This window comes from Marmota marmota, unplaced genomic scaffold (genome assembly GCF_001458135.2).
Source record: "Marmota marmota marmota unplaced genomic scaffold, marMar, whole genome shotgun sequence".
Lineage (NCBI taxonomy): Eukaryota > Metazoa > Chordata > Mammalia > Rodentia > Sciuridae > Marmota > Marmota marmota.
In genome coordinates, this window is record NW_026000108.1 from 10284829 (window position 1) to 10305414 (window position 20586).

A 20586-nucleotide genomic window follows, 5' to 3' on the forward strand; every position below is an offset into this window, starting at 1 on the left:
CCTGTAATATAATTTGTATAACCTTTCCTTGGAGGCTTAGTATTTTTAATATAAAATAAAATTCAGTGAATTTTATGTTCATTTCCATAGGATAAACTTAATACATTTGTTTTTGTAGCTCTTAATATGTACAGATGCTCCTTGGTTTATGATAAATGAAAATGTTATAAGTGAGAAATGCATTTAAGACACAAAACCTACCAAAAATAACATTTTAGCCTAATCTACCTTAAATGTTCTCAGAATGCTTACTTTAGCCAACAGCTGGGCAAAATCATTGAAAACTATATTTTATAATAGTGTTAAATATTTCATGTAATTATTGACTACTGAAAGTGAAAAATGGTGACTATATGTGTACACCCTTTGGCAGCCTTGTAAATTGGGGGCTGTCCATATTGCCATCCTATTTTTAAGCTTTATACCAATTCATCATTGCCACTGGCAATGTGTGATTGCCCATTGTCATTCTTAATAGCAGTTCGCATTATTTTCATTTAAAATGCTTTTGCAGTGAAAAGTTCTGCAACCATTAGTTCAACTTGAAAATCAGTTTCATGTTAGTTTTATTGTAGTAACTATAATACATTATCTTACTATATGATTAATGGCTTAAGTTTATTCTTTTTTATTGTGTTTCTTTTGTGATTGTACTTTACTTGAAACAAAACATTTTGGTATTTTCTTGTTGTTTCTTAGTATATTTTATAGTATTGATTGAATAAAAATTTGAAAATTTGTAAATATTGTTTGGATGAAAAAAATTATGACAAGATCCTGATTTAAGTGTTAAATAGATTAACTTCATTGAATCTAAAGCAGATTCATGGCCGTAGAGGTAGGTAAGGAATGATTCTATTGCTTTCTTGGCATCTGGTACTTTGGATCTAAGGGTCTTTTCTACATTTGTATGATCTTATTCTTAGGCTTTTATGAGGCATTCATTGAGATTTGGGAGTGAGGTCAGGAATGACTGTCCTGCCCCTTGGATCTGAGCAGAGATTGGAGTTAATCAAGGTTGGTAATGACCACGTTCTAAGTGGATTTTGCCAGACTTTGTATGAACCTTTTTGTTCCTAATTGGATTTAGAAGTAAAGGTGAAATATAGATGATGAAAAAATGTTGAAAGAGTATACCAAACCAATGGGAACAACACTTCATTTAAAGCACATAAGAAAGATGAGCTGTTTTCAATTAAGGTGTGTGTTTGTTTTATGTTTACCTATACAGTTTGTCATATATATACATATTGTTTATTTCCACAACTAACATGTAGGTATTTACCCTTATTTTGCCCTTGAGCAGCTCTAATGTATTCTTAACGATTTTTGCCAAATTTCAACTGCTATTAAGTGATGAAACTTCGTAACTCTCCAGCTTGTGCTTTCTTTCTCTCTTTCTGTTTTGGGCTTGGGAGAATTGAAACCAGAGGCACTTAATTCACTGAGCCACATATCCAGCCCTTTTAATTTTTTTAGTTTGAGACAGGGTCTTGTTAAGTTGCTCAGAGCCTTGCTAAATTGCTGAAGCTGACCTCAAATTGGTGATTCTCTTGCCTCAGCCTCCTGAGCCTCTGGGATTACAGGTGTGCACCACCATGCCCAGTCACCAGCTCGTGCTTTTTTTAACCATTGTGTTAGAGTGCCTCTCTTTTTAATTGGTAACCCAAGAACCTGCATAGTTATAGTATCTGACTTAAATGTTTACTTTTTTCTTAAAAGTCTTGGCAGAGTGTATGGCAATGGTTTTTAGCATTTTTCTCATCACTGTGAGGAATTGGTTGTCAATCTTGTTCATGAATATTAAGGCTTTGGAGAACAGTTTTCATAGTTCCCCCTTATTCACAGAGAGTATGTTTTAGGACACCCAGAGGATCACTGAAACCTTAGATAGTATCACACCCTACATATGAGTACTGCAATGTCATGACAGTCAGTCTATGATTGATAAAACTACTAAGGGACAAACACATGGGTAGCATATGTAGTGTGGATAGGCCAGAGCAGGGGATGATTCATGTCACAGGTGGTTCAACCTAGGTCAGGTTGAGTTTTTGTCTCCTGGTCTAATATGTTTAGCCATCATATCTACATTTCATCCAGCAGGAAAAAAAGAAAGGAAGGCCTTCCTTTTTAAGGGTAGTTCTCCAGAAATTGAACAACCACCTTAACATTATATCTCATTGGCCATGTATTATACATATATTCACACTTAATTACAAGGAAAACTGAGAAATGTAGCATTTTATTCTAGGCAGCTTTGTGCCTGTCCAACATTGAGGGTTCTGTTATTGACATGAACAGGTGGGTATAGTGTAAGACTGTCAGTCACGGCACCATAGGACTTTATAATGAGGACAAATTAGTTCTATAACATGTTTTTTGCCAAGTTTTCTATATTAAAATTTGTTACATAATAAACTATATAACCACTCTGAATTTTTAATAGATAAATTTGTCCTCTGACACAGTATCTGTGCCTTTCTGTATATTAAATGTTAGCAGTAGCAAGTCAGTAATAAAATAGTGATTAAATAGTATCAAGCCAAGCTGTGGAGGTTCAAATTCTTCCAGTGCTACTTGCTCCAGTGCCCTATAACCTCGGGCAAATTACTTAACCTTTTGTGACACAGTGTCTTCATATTGAAATAGGAAGACAAAGTAACAAGCCCATGAAAGTATTGTCAGGATTAAGTGGTTGTAAAGAATTTTAGGGGAAAAAAAGCCCTTGGAACTTAATAAATTCTCAAGTATTATCAGTTGGTGTAGGATCTTACTGAAAGTAGTAATAATAATATCCTAAGTAAAACAAAACTGTAAGAGCTAACTTGTAAAGGTATATTAATATTTTCACTGTGGTAGACGTGAAGTGATTGGATAATTAACAATGAGTCTAAATTTGTTTATTTAATTTTGAAGTATTATATATGTTGAGAGATTTTTCTGTGTGGGTAGCTATATAATCTTTTAGAACATACATACAAATATACATTCATTTCCAAATAGGTAATTTTCTTTTAAACTTTCTTAATTTGGTATACTTTTTAAGTCTACTTAATGCCAAGGTGTCAAAAGACTATTAGTGGTACAACTATCTTGTTGTTACCTCTCTCTTGGGATAAGTAAAGTGAACAGTCAACCTGTTAGAAAATTATTATGTAGCAGTTGGAAATGTTTGTCTTTCAGAATGAAACCCAGGGAAAAGGCTCTGCTTACTTTATTTTTCCAGGAAGTCTTGCCTTGCTGGGTTTGGTTAAATGCATCTTTGTGTTTTGTTTTCTTTTGTAACATCCTGTACTCTTTTATTAGCACCTGGCAAATTTGATTGAAATTATATATTTGTATCTCTCTCTCTTACGATATCACAAGAGACTATTTTTTTTAAATTTTTAAATTTGTACTAATTAGTTCTATATGACAATAGAATGCATTTATGCACTTTGATATTCATAGATGGGATATAATTTCTTATGTTTTCTGGGTATACATGTTGCAGAATCATATTGGTCATGCAGTCACATATACATAAAGAAATAATGTCTGTTTCCTAACCCCATATCCCCTCTCCTAACTCCTAATATCCCCTTTCCTAACCCCATATCCCCTCTCCCCTCCACCTAATCTAAGGTTAAGCTACTTTTCACTAGTATCCCCAGCCTTATTGTGAATTAGCATCCACATATTAGAGAAAACATTTGGAAATTTGGTTTTATGGGATTGGCTTATTTCGCTTAGCACGATATTCTCCAACTCCAACCATTTACTGGCAAATGCCATAATTTCACTCTTTAAAGCTGAGTAGTATTCCATTGAGTATATATACCACATTTTCTCTTTTATCCATTCATCTATTGAGGTACACCTACATTGGTTCCATAGTCTAGCTATTGTGAATTGAGCTGCTATAAGCATTGATGTGGTTGTGTCACTATAGTAAGCTGATTTTAAATCCTTTGGGTATAAACCGAGGAGTGGGATTGCTGGGTCAAATGGTGGTTCCATTCCCAGTTTTCTGAGGAAATCTCCATACTGCTTTCCATAGTGGTTGCACCAATTTGCAGTCCCACCAGCAATGTATGAGTGTACCTTTTTCACCGCATCCTCACCAACATTTATTGTTGCCTGTATTCTTGATGATTGCCATTCTGACAGGAGTGAGCCTAAATCTTAGAGTAGTTTTGATTTACATTTGCTAGAGATGTTGAACACTTTCTTTGTTTCCTTTGTTTCCTTTGCTGAGAAGAAGCTTTTTAATTTGAATTGATCCCATTTATTGATTCTTGATTTTACTTCTTATGCTTTAAGAGTCTTGTTAAGGAAGTCAGATCCTAGGCCAATGTGGTGAAGATTTGGACCTATTTTTTCTAGTGCCTAAGTCTTTGATCCACTTTGAGTTGATTTTTGTGCAGGGTGAGAGAGAGAGGTTTAATTTCATTTTGGTACATATGGATTTCCAGTTTTACCAGCACTAGGCTATCTTTTTCTCCAGTGAATATTTTTGGCTCCCTTGTCTAGGATGAGATAACCATATTTATGTGTGTTTGTCTTTGTGTCCTCTATTCTGTACCATTGGTCTACAAGTCTGTTTTGGTACCAATACAATGCCATTTTGGTTACTGTAGCTCTGTAGTATAGTTTAAGGTATGGTATTGTGATGGCTCCTGCTTCACTTTTCTTGCTAAGGATTGCTTTAGCTATTTTCCAAATAAATTTCATGATTGCTTTTTCTATTTGTATGAAGAATGTCATTGGGATTGTAATAGGAATTGCTATTAACCTTTTGGTATTACAGCGATTTTGACAATACTAATTCTGCCTATTCAGGAGCACGGGAGATCTTTCCATCTTCTGAGGTTTCCTTCAATTTCTTTTTTAGTGTTCTGTAGAGGTCTTTTACCTCTTGTTAAATTGATTCCCAGTTTTGTTTTGTTTTGTTTTTTTGAGGCTATTGTGAATTGGGTAGTTTTCCTAATTTCTCTTTCAGTGGATTCATCGCTGATGTATAGGAATGCATTTGATTTATGGGTATTGATTTTATATCCTGGTACTTTGCTAAATTCGTTTATTCATTCTAGAAGTTTTCTGGTGGAATTTTTTGGATCGTCTAGATATAGAATCATGTCATCAGCAAATAGTGATAATTTGAGTTCTTCTTTACCTATTTATTTTATATCCCTTTTTTATCTAATTTCTCTGGCTAACATTTCAAGAATGATGTTGAATAGAAGTGGTGAAAGAGGACATCCTTATCTTGTTCCTTTTTTTTTAGCAGGAATGCTTTTAATTTTTCTCCATTTAGAATGATGCTGGCCTTGGGGTTAGCATATGTAGCTTTTACAATGTTGAGGTATTTCCTACTATCCCTAGTTTTTCTAGTGTTTTAAACATAAAGGTGTGCTGTATTTTGTCACATGCTTTTTCTGCGTCTATTGAGATGATGATATAATTCTTGTTTTTAAGTATATTAATATGATGAATCACATTTATTGATTTCCATATGTTGAACCAACCTGTATCCCTGGGATGAATCCCACTTGATCGTGGTGCATTATCTTTTTAATATGTTTTTGTATGAAGTTTGCCAGAATTTTATTGAGACTGTTTGCACTTAATGTTCATCAGGGATATTGGTCTGAAGTTTTCTTTCCTTGATGTGTCTTTGTCTGGCTTTGGTATCTATCAGTGTGATATTAGCCTCATAGAATGAGTTTGTAAGAGTTCCCTCCTTTTACATTTCATGGAATACTTTGAGGAATATTGGTGTTAATTCTTCTTTGAAAGTCTTGTAGATCTCCACTGAGAATCCATCTGGTCCTGGGCTTTGCTTGGTTGGTAGGCTTTTGATGGTTATTTCTATTTCATTACTTGAAATTGATGTGTTTAAATCATGTATGACCTCTCATTCAGTTTGGGTATGTCATATGTCTCTAGCAATTTTTTGATGTCTTTGATATTTTCTATTTTATTAGAGTATAAATTTTCAAAATAGTTTCTAATTATCTTCTGTATTTCAGATGTGTCCGTTGTGATATTTCCTTCTTCATCTTGTATTTTAATAATTTGAGTTTTCTCTTTGTTAGCATAGCCAGGGGTTTATCTATTTTATTTATCTTTTCAAAGAACCAGATTTTTTATCAATTTTTTTCAGTTGTTTCTTTTAATTTTGCTGATTTCAGCTCTGTAATTATTTCCTGTCTTCTACTGCTTTTGGTGTTGATTTGTTCTTTTTCTAGGACTTTGAGATACAGTGTTAGGTCATTTATTTGTTGACTTTTTATTCTTTTCATGAATGCACTCAATGCAATAAACTTTCCTCTTAGTACTGCCTTCATAGTGTTCCAGAAATTTTAATATGTTGTATCAGTGTTCTCATTTACCTCTAATAATTTTTTTTTATTTCATCCTTTATTTCTTCTACTATACATTCATTATGAAATTGTGTATTATTTAGTCTCCATGTGTTACAGCAGCTTCTATTTTTTATTTTATGGTTGATTTCTAATTCCATTCCATTCCATTGTGGTCTGATAGAATGCAGGGTATTATCTCTGTTTTTCTTTTTCTTTTCTTTTTTTTTGTATTTACTAAGAATTGCTTTGTGGCATAAGATATGGTCTATATTAGAGAAGGAATCATGTGCTCCTGAGAAGAAAGTATATTTGCTCATTGATGGATGAAATATTCTATATATGTCTGTTAGAACTAAATAATTGATTGTGTTATTTAGTTCTGAAGTTTCCTTATTTAGATTTTTTTGTTTTTTGCTGGGGAAGATCTGTCCAGTAGTGAGAGAGATATGTTAAAGTCACCCAGTATTTTTGTTTTGTGGTCTATTTTACTCTTGCAATTTAGATGGGTTTGTTTGATATACATAAGATGCTTCATTGTTTGGGGCATAAATATTTATCATTGTTATGTTCATACTTCCATTAAGAAGTATGAAATGTCCTTCTTTGTTTTTTGTGGGTTTTTTTTCTGATTAACTTTGGTTTGAAGTCTACTTTTTTGGAGATGAGAATGGAAACCTCTGCTTGTTTACACAATCCATATGAGTGACAAGTTTTTTTTTCCCAATCTTTTACCTTCAGCCTGTGGATGTCTTTGCCCATGAGGTGAGACTCTTGAAGACAGCATATTGTTGGGTCTTGCTTTTTATTAATACAATCTGCCATCATATGTTTTTTTAATTGATAAGTTTAGGCCATTATTATTTAAGGCTATTATTGAGATATGATTTGAATTCCCTGTCACTTTGATTTATTTCTGTTTTTTTTGTTTTGTCTTAGTATCTCATTTGGTTGAATGTCCCTTTAGTATAGATTCTCCCTTTTCTGGTTTTCACTTTTTTTTTTTTTTCGCTTCATCCTCATGGAATATTTTGTTGAATGCTCTGTAGTGTAGGCTTTCTAGATGTGAAATCTTTTATTTTTTTCTTAATCATGGAAGGTTTTAATTTCATCTTCAAATCTGAAATTTAATTTTTCTGCATATAAAATTCTTGGTTAGCATGTGTTTCTTTCAGAACTTGAAATATATTATTCCAGGACCTCCTGGCTTTGAGGGTCTGGGTTGAGAAATCAGTTGAGATCCGAATTGGTTTCCTCCTATACATAATTTGATTTTTTTTCTTACAGCCTTTCAAATTTTATCTTTATTCTGTGTGTTAGTCTGCTGTAATTTTGTATATTCAGGTCCTATAAGCCTCTTCTATTTGATTTTCCATTCCATTCTTTAGGTTTGGGAAATTTTTTGCTATTATATCTTTGAAAAGATTGTACATTCCTTTGGTTTATATCTCTGCTAATTCATCTATTCTGATAACTCTTAAATTTGCTCTTTCCATGTTATCCCATAATTCTTGGATGTTCTAGTCATGGGTTCTTACCATCATCTCTGCATGTTCAACTCTATTCTCAAGATTATATATTTTGTCTTCATTATCTGAGGTTCTGTCTTCCAAGTGGTCTAATCTGTTGGTGATGCTTTCTATTGAATTTATAATGTGGTTTTCTGACCACTTCATTTCAAGGATTTCTGCTTGTTTTTTTTGTTTGTTTTTCACAATCTCTAACTCTTTAGTGGTCTTTCACTTCCAGTATTTTTTTCTTTGATTTAACTCTTTATACTATCCTTTACTTCACATCAATTTAACTATATACAATCTGAACTCTTTCTTGGACATTTCTTCTTCTATTGTGTTATCAGTGGCTTCTGTTGTTGAAGTATCTTGGGTTTGAGGGAGGCACTTTATTCCCTTGTTTTTTCATGTTGCTAGTGTGTTTTCCCATCTAAAAGTATGGATCTAAGGCAGGATAAATTCTACTCTGTAGACCTATAGTATCCCTGAGGTTTCTAGCACTTTATCTTTAATGGTGAGACCAATATCAGCAGCACCCAGTGTACACAATATATAGCCTTAAACCTAATAACTCCCACCTAGGCGTCTACTGCTTTCTCACATTCAACCAAAATGATAAGTTCAGTAAGTATCTATAATTCAAACAGAATATTTGTTAAAACTATTTACAATTTCAAGTAATAGATGAGAGAACAGAGGTAGTGTATTATTTAATATCCGTGAGAGAGGAAGAGAGAAGTAAAAATTCACCGGAAGAGTGGAAGAAGAGCTGACAGAGATTGGCTGTTGGTTGGAGCAAAGTTGGAAAATAGACAAGAAAGAAGAAGAATACGAACAAAGAGAAAAAATTAAAGGCATAAGAATACAATAAAAATGCAAAACACCATTCATATACCATTGTTCTCTACACACTGATACATAAAAAACATCCTGTTCCAAATATGGTAAATCTTGCTGGAAAGTTGAACTGTATCTGTCAGTGTTCAACAGTTTTTCAGCCCTGACTCAGATCAGCCTTCACAAACCCAGTCTCTATCCCACTGATTTGGGCTTCAGATACCTCAGGCTCAGCCACACTGCAGTCCCAAGACCTCAGTCCTGCTCCTACTTGCAGAGAGACCACCAGGGATCCACTCATGCAAAGAAACAACCCTGAAATACAGCAGCAAGCAAGGGCCACCAGCGCTCTCAGCAGGAAGACCCCACGCTCGCTCCTCCAAACCCACAGGCACCCCACACTGGATCTGCAGGTCCCAGCTGCAGTCACCAGACAGAGGCCCTTGTGGTGGTAAACCTGCTGGCACCCGAGCCCCAGGCCCTGGCTGGTGTCCCAAAATGGGTGCAGCCACGTGCAACCAAACCTGGAGTCTCCCCCGCAGCAGTCCTCTAGGCCATGGTGGCAGTAGTCATGGGGGGTGGTTGTTGGCAGCAGGCAGCGGGTCAGCAGTAACGGTGGCTGCTACGGCAGCTGCAACTGCATCTGTGTGGGCAACATCACCAGGATAACTCCGGTCGTCAGTAGCAGTGTTGGCTTCAGTTGCATCCGGGCAGCAGTTTCTTCTGTGGCAACAGCACCCAGAAAGAAGACCTCCAGAGGACCTCAGGCTGGTGCAGTGGAATCAGAGACAGCAGCAATGGTGGTAGCAGAGCAGGCAGCACTTGATTGACAGGAGACTTCTGGTTCAGTGGCAGCAACCACAGAGGTATCCAGTTAACCGAGGCCGTGCTCAGAGAAGAGACCTCCAGGCATGGCTGTGGCATCTGGGGCAGCGGCATCTGTAGCAGTAGGGTCTCTGTTTTATTCATTTTTGTTTCCTCCACATCCTACATACTGTCAGCACAGAATAGTTAATTAACATGTTATACTGAATAGCAAAACAGGTGTTGCCACTTGTGTAGCAGCTTTTTTATTTTAAACCTCAAGTCAGAAATATTTTAAACCTTAAATTGTTCTCTAAATTTGGCCATGCACAGGATGTTTAGAAATAGTCATATTTCCAAAATAAGCTGTGATACTTCAGAATAATGTATAATGTTATTGAAATCCAATTTAGGAAAACTGTTTTGTAGCTCTTTCTTTTTTGTATCTCCTGAATAAATTCTCACTTCATATTAAAGTATCAGAACAATAAACTTAATTATGTTTTTGGAGGATGACAACCTTATTTAGGACATTTAGTTAACTATTATCTTGCAGCATGAAACTTAGGAGTAAATAAGAGGTGGTAAATTGTTCCTTTAGGGAACAATAACACTTTGCTTAACTGTACTAAGTCTGAAATTAAAATGAGCCATAGTTAGAGTTCAGATGAAATCGTGTCTATGTGTATATGTATGTATGTGTGTGGATCTGTATGTTAGGTAAATAGCCATGAGCAGGTGAGTAGGGGGAGGACATCAGATATATCCATCAAGGAGGGTCCATAAGACAAAGAATTGAGGATAACAGAAAACTTGATTAAAGCTGACAGGTATCTGGAAAATGGGCATTGGTATGTCAAAACATTCCCCTACCCATAGTAAATAACCCCTTCAGGGAACTATTGTTTCAAGAATATGTCACAACTATCTCTTGTGGTCAGGTAGTCACAACTCTCCCCTCATGACCAGGTCATAACCATCCTCACTAAGAAAATTTGCTGAGGACTATACAAAGAGTAATAACCACTTAAGGGAATATGAGAAACTAAATCAAAAACAAAATGCCCTAAATCCTTTACAAAACCCCAACTCTTTATAAGAGCCATGAGATTCTCTCCTAAGAAGGTACTGTTGTGTGTTTATCTTGCTTTCCTCTAATCAATTCCTGCTTGTTGCTCTGTGAGACAAGCTTGAAATCTTTACTTCAAGATCCCCAAAATAGGTTGGTCACTGTGGGACCCCCACAGGTCTCCTCTGCAACATAATCTTTCATACATGTATGTAGACTTTAATGCCAAAATTGGATTTTCTGCTACTCGTTCTTGCATTCGTAGATGGTTAAATTAACTTCATAATTAGAAAAAATCCAGCAGACAATCTCTGACTAGTATGGGAAGTTTGGATACACTAAAAGCTCCTTATAGTACTTGCAGAGGTGGTGAAGGTGGATACAGCTTGTCACATTCAGGTACATATTGGTCATCCTTCTGGTGGCACTGAATTATGCTATCATAGTATCTTTTTAAAACAGTGCTGAAAGTGGCTAGAACACAGTCCTAGACAGTTAATTTTCAACCATTTTCTGAAGATATTTTAAACATACCTTTTTAATAGTCTATCAGATTCAAACATTAGGGAAAAGAACTGTATTTTTTTTCTTTGTATCAGGGATTGAACCCAGGGGTGCTTAACCACTGAGCCACATCCCTAGCCCTTTTAAAAATATTTTATTTAGAGAGAGGGTCTTGCTGAGTTTCCTTAAAGCCTCACTAAGCTGCTGAGGCTGGCTTCGAACTCAAAAATCCTACTGTTTCAGCCTCCTGGAGCTGCTGGGTGGGATTACAGGCATGCGCACTGCACCTGACAAAAGTACTATATTTTAATGGGCTGAAAATGATGATCATCCTTGCTGTTGGTATTTAGTCAAGCAAGTCTTATGGTCTTATGTAAACACCGTATAAACCACAGTATGTTTTCTGCATAGCATTTATTTTTAGCATTATGTAGTACTCTTATCGCTATGCAACACAAAGTTCTTGAATGAAGAATGACTCAAAGGAAATACTTTGCTGCTATGCTCATAAACTGTAACATTTTTCACTTTTTATTTTTAAACCATTTGTAAAGCTAAACAAGCTACATTTCCAATAACGTTTGTAATAATAAAATTGATGTTTTTATTATGCTTCTTTATTTAAATATTATAAAACCACATTGAATTAAATAGAAAGTTGTGATGAATTTTTCTGCTTATTTTTTATTTTAACAATTTAGTCATTTTTGACTTAGAAATATAAATTCCTTCAAGTTTTATTTGTGGCACAAGAAATCTGTAGAGAAAATTACAGACAGCTTTGAAAAAATTTAATAAATTCATATTCCATATTAAGTTTTACAACTAGGACATCTATATTGTTTTTACATTTCAGAAACAAACTTTGATGTCATTGTTCTCACATTGTGATCTTACAATCTAGGAACTAAGGATAACTTTTTCATTTTGTTTTCAATTTTTAAAGATAATTTGGTCAATATACTTTTGAGTTAAAGATTAGCTTTTTAATTTTTAAGAAATACACTGTGCTCAGTATTATTTCCTCTATACTACCCTTCCCTTTTTGGTTTTTCAAATAGCTCCGTAATATTCAATTTACTTTTTTCCTCTCATTTTAAAGGTCGATTGAGTTATCCACATCCAGGAACTGACAATCTGTTGATGTTAAATGGTAAGTTTTATAAAAAATTTTGTTTCTATTTGGTTTATATAAATGAAGAGGAATATAAATACATGTTTCTCTGAAAGTTACCCATACACATGATTTAATCATTTTATAAGTATGAAATAAAGCTGTAGATATAGGCACAGTGGTGCATACCTGTAATCACAGCTACTCAGGAGGTTTAGGCAGTAGGAATTTTAGACCAGATCAGTTTGAGACCTGACTAGCAAGACCCTATATCAAAAACTAAATAAAGAACAACAACAAAGCTATAGATATTCCTATATAGAAAGAATTAGGAATCAAGAGTATATTCAGGCTGCAGTAGTCATTGAAGTGTATTTGTGACATTGTAATTTAATTCAGTGGTCACAGACATAGGGGCAATCCTTGTTTGAACTGGTATAAACTGGATTTCTTATTTTAAGTTATGACCTTTGGCAAGTAATTGTCACCTTAATTTCCCCAATTGTAAAATGGAAACAGTCGGTTTATTACAAGAATTAAGTAAGATAAAGTTTGTAAAGTATGTAGAATTTGTTTCTTAGTGTAAGTAACTTGTTTCTTAGTGTAAGTACTTATGTTTATGTTGAAGGAATATACCAATGATTCTGTAAATTTTATAGTCAATGCTAACTTAATTGATTCTAACTAGAAATTTTACTTAATGAAGTTCAGTTAGGATGAAAGTAAGTTTTGAGTTGTTTTACTTCTGTTGAACAAATATTAATGTATGACAGAATCCTAACACTTAGCACAGCCATGGTTATAGGAATAGGGATTGAAAATTAAAATATTCTTCACAATAGGTGAGTGGGGGAAGGAAAGGGAGTGAAAGAAATAGAAATCCTAATTCCTTTAAAAAGAAATAACAGTAGAAGGACTTGGCTCTTATATTTCAACTAAAGTTTTGGCAATAAAGTTGAGGAACAAACACTGAAAATGAGGCCAATGTAAAACTAGGCCATGTAAACTAATATTAAGGAAAGACAACAACAGTGACAGAAAAGTAAAAATAAAGGTCATGCTACTAGGGAGATTGTCAGAGTACATAGGATTTGGAATGAGAAAAAATTGAAGCAGAGCATTAAGAGAGCTGATTGGTTGGCCTGTTCAACATTTAACTTGTGTATTGAGTGGTCTGCCATACAGTAGCCTAATCTTTTCTACTCTGAGCATGAGGACTCTGACAAGACATGTTCTAGAAATTCCACTTCTGTATTCAACATTTTTTTCCTATTGGGCAGCTGGTTTCTGATTCTAAATCTGTAACTAAAAAGGATAGTTCTGTAACTGAGTGTACAAACCAGAAAATAGCTTGTTTTTATTATTCCCTTTGTTCGATTTATAAAATAATGATAAGTTCAGGAAACAATAAATTATAAATATTGATCTTCCTTCCTTAAACATTCAGTGTGGTAAATAAAGATTCCTCACATTTCTGTTTTAACTTGTGATAAAGCAATTCTGTTTAAAAGTTTGAATTTGTATATATTTCACACATTCTGTTAAATTCCATTTGAAAGAGAAATACTTTATGAGATAATTTTATAGATTATTCACAGATATTCCTAAATTGTTGAATGAAACAGTGTAAGCTAGGATGGTCACAATAAAGTATTCAAATTTTGTGTGAGAGAAGAGCTTTGTAGACACACTGTTTTTACAACTTACGTTTTTGTTGCACTAAACTTTATTAAACTAATTGTTGATTTTGTTGTCAAAAGCCATTATGTTAAGTGGAAAAGAGATCACAAACAATACATAAGAATGTTTCATTTCAAGCAACAATTACATCTTGTAGACAAATCACTTTTTTTTTTAATTATGTAAGCACTCAGTAGTCTATCATTTGGAGCTACAATATATACTTGATACAGGAAGTCAACCTAGAAATTCTGGAATCTTTTGCCAAGAGACCAAGGGGAAAATAAAGGAGAATGAAACTAGGACATCAAGATGTATATAGGTCAGGAAGAGACAATTTGATCCAAAGAGGAAAAAATTTTCTTTTACTTATTTTGGATCACTGGTAAAGAGGTGAAGCAAGAAATCACATAATTGGGTATATTCATGGGATAAAGAAGTATTAAATAGTAATAATTTAAATTTTAGACATTAAGGTTATCGAAGAGAGAACTAGCAAAGTGTAGTACACTAAAAGGTAAAGGGAATTTTTTCTTGAGCTACTTTTAACTACATGAAATTCAATTGTATTAGCATATTGTCTCCCTGAGAAATATGAAAAGTAAATACTGTTACTTCAAGGCTCTGCTTAAACTATTTATTAAATATCATTGACCCATTAAAGAAAGTGTAGTGTCTAGTAGAGAAGGATGACTTTTTAATTATTAAAAGCTTTTTTCTTAAAATAAAAAGTATGCCAAATATATATAACTCACTTTTGGACAGTTGATTAAGTAAGTTGTATCCCTTACCCAACAAGCATAGTTAATACTGTTGACTTTCAAAAAAATCAATATTTAGTAATACATTTTGTCTGAACGTTTTTGTAGTTGTTTAGCAATAGTTCACTGTGGTTGATATCACAGACTCTGAATGAAGCCAGTTTGCTTTTTCTAACTACGTAACCTTGAACAGTTTACCTTATTTTACTTTGACTTAGTTCCTGCATATTTAAAATGAAAATAGCATACTACCTTGCCTCAGAGGGACTGTTTAGAAGAGTGAATGAATTGACTCATTTAAAGTATTTATAACAGTTCCTGAAAGTAAATGTTAGCTGGAAGTAATGAGTGATGTAGAACAGTGAGAAACAATGATTTTGCAAGAGGGAAAATGGTGTCCTTTGAATAGATGAAAGAGCTGAATATGTCTACTTTGGAGAAAATAATTAAAATTAAGAGAAGACATACTGATACTTTCAACTATTTGAAGATTGTCATATATAATAAACAAAACTTTGTTTTATGTTATTCTAAAAAGCCAAACTGGAGCCATTTGTAGAAGATTTATAGGGACAAAGTTTGGATCAATACAAAATAATGTTGGTACTTTTGCTTCTTGAAATATGCAAGGTTAATTTTCATGATGCACAGATTAAAATAAATTCATAATTGTTTTAATAAATTAATATTTCTTAGAAAATTTGGAAGACAGATCACCTGTGATGTCCCAATAATGTTAAGTTTGAATACCTTTAATAAAAAATAATACCATCTAAATAATTGTACAGTTGGTTGTTAGTCAGATATGGCAAACATTATACAGGTTTTATGATTCTACCTTACTAGCTAATTCATAGTTTTGGTTAGACTTCTTTTTTTTTTGGTACTGAGGGTTGAACCCAGGGTGCTTAACCAGTAAGCCACATCCCCTGCCCTTTTTTATTTTTTTATTTTTCTTAGAGACAGAGTCTCACTAATTTGTTTAGGGCCTCACTAAGTTGCTGAGATTGGTCTTCAATTTGTGATTCTCCTGCTTCAGCTTCCTGAGTCACAACACTGTGCCCAGCTTATTGTTAAACTTTTAAATAGTCTGTTAAGCAATTCTCAGGGAATAGGCTAAAAGTCATGAATTTGGTCACACTAGCGAAAACTATGCAAATTCTTAAATCTGAGATTTTGTTAACTCAGATATATTTTCCACATATATAACATGATTATTAAAAATTAAACAATAAAAAATTTACAAAGAAACATTGGTAGAAGAGAGAGTGCAAACACCATTAATAAATAAAACTGCAAGAAGGCCACTACTTCTGAGTAGACTGTGTTCCTCAAATCAAGTTGAAATCAAGATGAATTGACTATTAGAGACTGCCACCATTGAAAAACTAAAATATTATAGAATATAAGTCCTCATTTACCATTCAGCACTTTAAGGAAATCACATTACATAAGAATATATAAATTGTCTAAAAATCTGAGGTTAAGTATTGTTTATATTTCTAACTATATAAATCTTACACTTATATATTATCAATAGTAAAACAATAAACAACAAAATTCCTTTTTCCACAGTAGTAAGGAGGAATTCAAGATGGTGTGTATCATTCAAGTATTTGTCTCTATTTGGATTGCATTGTACTCTCCCCACCTCTCCCAAGTAAAATTACATATATTTTTATTACCACCTTTTACAAAAGGGGAACAAGGAGAGCAGAAGTATAGCAATTGGATTGGATGGTATCAGCAAGCTAGTTTGAAATTTAAATTTGCATTGATTACCCAGGTATTGCCATCTATGTAATCAAAAGCTTGCTGTACTTTTGGGGGGAGGGAGAAATTCTGCATACCTTTTACTAAAGAAAATTTACGTATAAGTGAAGCTGCATTTCTGAAGGCAGATGTTCTGAATACACTATATTAAGTCATGAAAATAGGAATCTTGAGTTCTTTGTCATGCTGCAGGGAATGAATAGAGTAGATAACAGCAGATTTTATTTGGATCTTGAAAAGTATTATTATAATTTGGGGGTCAGTAGATTTCTTTTCCTACTTTTGCTTTTTCAAGTTGAGGAAATAAAAATAGTTTCTCATTGAGAGAGTTTTCACCTTTTTGCAGCTAATTTGGTATGTCTTGTATATTCCTTTTTCCAGCTGCAATAATTCAGCTTTCACAGCTTTAGCTGACAGCCAGAATTTTAAGGCTCAAAGTCCCTAAACAGAATGTTAAAATCATTCTATTTCTTTTTTATAGCTGTGGATAAAACCCTGAATAAGATTACTGAGAAACCAGGATCAAATTGTAAAGTCACTTCTTATAGGCAAGGTCTTCAAGCTATTCTCCGAGCCTTCTTGCTATCTTTAAATACATGAAGAAGTTCACCCATCAATAATATATGTATATATTAAATGTACATATATGTATATCAAATAGCCAATCCTCATTTTTTGTGTAAAGTTCCTTTTTATAAATATTTTATCAAATATATGTTCATGAAATTTGATGTGGTAAATACAATTTTTATGCAAAAAATGTTTCCTCTTTTTTCCCCTGAATTATTTTCTGAATTAGAGAAGCAGACTTTTAAAGAAATATTTTTTTTAAAAAAATAGTCACATAACTTTCTTTTTTTTTTTTTTTTATTGGTTGTTCAAAACATTACGAAGCTCTTGACATATCATTACTGGTGGGTTTCTTATAATTCTGATTTGATGTTATACTGAAATATACCTCCAAAATTCACTTAGAAACGTTGGTAGAAAAGTGAGTATAAAAACCATTATTTAGTGTGATTGTGGCAAATTGGTTATTTCCATGACAGGAAATATTTCACATGGGTTAGCTTTATATGAAGTCAGTTTTATTTCTTAGAGTTATCCAGGGTGGTGGGGAGGAATAGGGTGGCTTTTTACAGGATTCTAAAATTTCTCAGGTATGAGCTAGTTTGAGAAAATGTCTAAATAATTATATTCAAGCCTAGGAATGTGATGAAACATAAGATGCTGTGAATATTTATACATATTTTGACTATTTTAGTATTGAGTAGCCTCAGCTAGGAACACAATACTTAAGAACATAAAGTGGTTATGATGTCATTAATTTTTTTAGTAGGTCAAAAATTATATGCTGTGTTATGACTTCAATATAATTCATCATTTGACTTGAAATTTAATGAAAATAGTTCCATATGCCTTTTTAAATTTTTGGCCCTCTATAGCTATGAATGAAATTTTCTAAAGCAGATGTATACTGGATTAACATCATTACACTGTACCTAGGGATAAGCAGGAAGCCCAACTCCTGAAAGATACTGTGAAAGGTTTGGGAACTATTGACTATTTCCAGGTTTAATATAGCTACTAAGACTTTTAGAGAATTCACTCTTGGACAACCTACTCTTGATAGCTCTGAATATTACCTGTAAGAATCTGATTTTGCATAGTTAATCTCCCATTGCTGTGAAACTCTTATTTTTAAGGCCTCTAAAAGTCTTAAAAGACCTAGAAAACAAAATTCTTAATGCTATGTGCACTTTCACTCTCACCCTAAACTAATACGTGAGCTATGAAATAAATCTGCCAGGCTTTGAGGTCATAGGAGCTTAAGGAGAGGTTAAGTGTAAATCATATAGTTTAGTAAAGACATTGTAATGATAGAGATGCAAATTAAGTTATTTTATTTAAAAGGCTCTGATATGAGCCCTATGTTTATTGACTTTTTTTCTTGCAAATGTAAATTAACAAGAGTTGATAAGTTTGTATTCCTACTTTTTTTATTATAGAAGAATAAATGTAGCATTCTAACTTATAGTCACATTATTTAAAGCCTTAATATTATAAAACTGAAAATATATTTTTTAAATTTCTAGAAGAGAATATATTTAATGAAGTCAAATGTTTTCTTTTGATTTTTAAATTTTATACTTTTTTGGGGGGTTGACACAAATGACAGCTTTTGCTACATATTTTGATTTGATATTTATTCAGTTTTGAATTTTTCCCAGACCCAAAAATGTCTGTGAACATGAATTAATTATGAATTAAGATATTAATTTTTTAACAGTCATTTTTTTGGTTTATTGCTTTGACTTTATACATTAATTCTAGGGTAAAAATACTCATTATTATGTGCTCAGATTTGATAGGAAGAGTTATTTAAAATCAAGATGGGAATTTTATCAAACTGATAGGTTCTTAAGAAGAAATTTTAGTATTGTTTTCCTTTTAGAAATTATGCAAACAGGTAGTATCAAATTGAAATGTTTTTCTATGATTATATTAATAATAATTTGTATCTGAATCTTTCCTTTCCCAGAGGGAGATACATAAACATTTAGTAGATATGTGTTAAAAAATATATCAAAAGAATAGAAAGTATTATTAGCTCTAGTACATCAATAACAATTTCTCTAACCAAGCAAGTGTGAATACAGATTTTATATTCTATCTCAGCTGTACAGGCCTCATAGTATCAGCTTAGTGGTAGTATATTTTCTTGGTCAACTACTTCTTCCTATAATGTAGATTAGATCTAAATAGCAATAATTTGTTGGACATTGCATACCATCACTACTCTTTATAAAAATAGGAAATAAGAATTTAATACAAGTTGTTTTTATTCATTGAGAAAATTATTTGGGATACTATTTAACTATAAATTGTTGTATATTCCTATCACGATCAGATGAAATAAATATTTCTGAATTTTAAATGTGAATGAGGGTAAATTATGTACTTCCTGCCTAATTTTATAGTTTTATACGGTTTAGGTGATTTTAATAATGGTTATTTAATAAAATTATCCTTTTTAAACTGTCCATATTTTAGCTTGTAAAAGAGTTTATATATGTATGTATGTATATACACACACACCTGAAAATGCTTTGTAAATGGTAAAACATCAGGCAAGTACTGTAGTGACATTATCACAGCTCTTAAAACAAAATAGCACTAATTTTCAGATGCCCACATGGCTTTTTCATATCACAGATATTTGTATATGTGGGCTTATTTTTAGTTCTGACATTTTACAATTTGTCCTTTGTTTACATGCAGCAAGGAGTTATGGGCGAAGACGAGGTAATTCCTTTCTGTTTGCTATGGTATAATTGTTTCTAATTGGATTTTACTGATCAATGTTGTAATTAATTATTCCAGAATTTCCATGCAATGTCTAAAAACTCACAGAAGAATTATATTTTTATGTAAGCACTTGTACAAGTTTTTAATTCTGACTCTGTCAACCTTTAAGGTGTATTTTCATACTAATTACAGTTATTAATAAAGTATTCTTTTGTAAACTTTTTAAAAAGTTATTTCTGTATCTTAAAATAAGGTTTCTGCTTATAGTGGGTCTGTTTAAGAAACATGTTTAATAAATTTAGTAAAGTTGACACACCATGTGTTTTTTTCCTCTCTCTAAACTATCCCCATTGTCTTATCCATTGTATATAATTTACAATTCTAGATTATTTTTTTATCTTTGACTCAGTTGAAAATAGTACGTGTACTAAGTAGATAATTAGCACTGACTGGTAGAAATTGCGTTGCTAATATTACTCTGTCTTCTAAAACCATAGTCCTTTCCCTCTCGCTCACCCCTGCCCACCTGCACTGCCTCTAGGTTTCTCTCTCCTTCCCTCATGACAGGGTTTCCCTCAACATTCTTGTGTGGTGTCCTAAGAATGAGTCTATGAATGTGTGATGCAAGCCTGTTACTAAACTCATTTCTCTCTTTAAAACTTTGCCCCTCTCCCTTTTCCAAGTGCAGAAATTGAGAGGGAGGGGCTGGGGATGTGGCTCAAGCGGTAATGCACTCGCCTGGCATGCACAGGGCGCTGGGTTCAATCCTCAGCGCTACATAAAAATAAAATAAAGATGTTGTGTCCACCAAAAACTGAAAAATAAATATTAAAAGAATTCTCTTCTCCCCCTCTCCCTCCCTCCCTCCCTCCCCCCC

At 33.2% G+C, this 20586-nt stretch overlaps 1 protein-coding gene across 9 annotated transcripts in view; it reads left to right on the plus strand.

The window, feature by feature from the left end:
* Cpeb2 (cytoplasmic polyadenylation element binding protein 2) overlaps positions 1-20586 on the plus strand; it is a 70748-nt gene that overhangs the window by 22273 nt on the left and 27889 nt on the right. For 4 of the 9 annotated variants that reach the window (XM_048784200.1, XM_048784204.1, XM_048784201.1 and 1 more), the window contains 2 exons: positions 12175-12225; positions 19683-19706. In XM_048784200.1, coding sequence (XP_048640157.1) covers positions 12175-12225; positions 19683-19706 — 75 coding nt within the window. Of the gene's footprint in view, positions 1-926; positions 1018-12174; positions 12226-19682; positions 19707-20586 lie in introns of all 9 variants that reach the window. The other 5 variants (XM_048784202.1, XM_048784206.1, XM_015481968.2 and 2 more) reach the window with 2 other exon arrangements.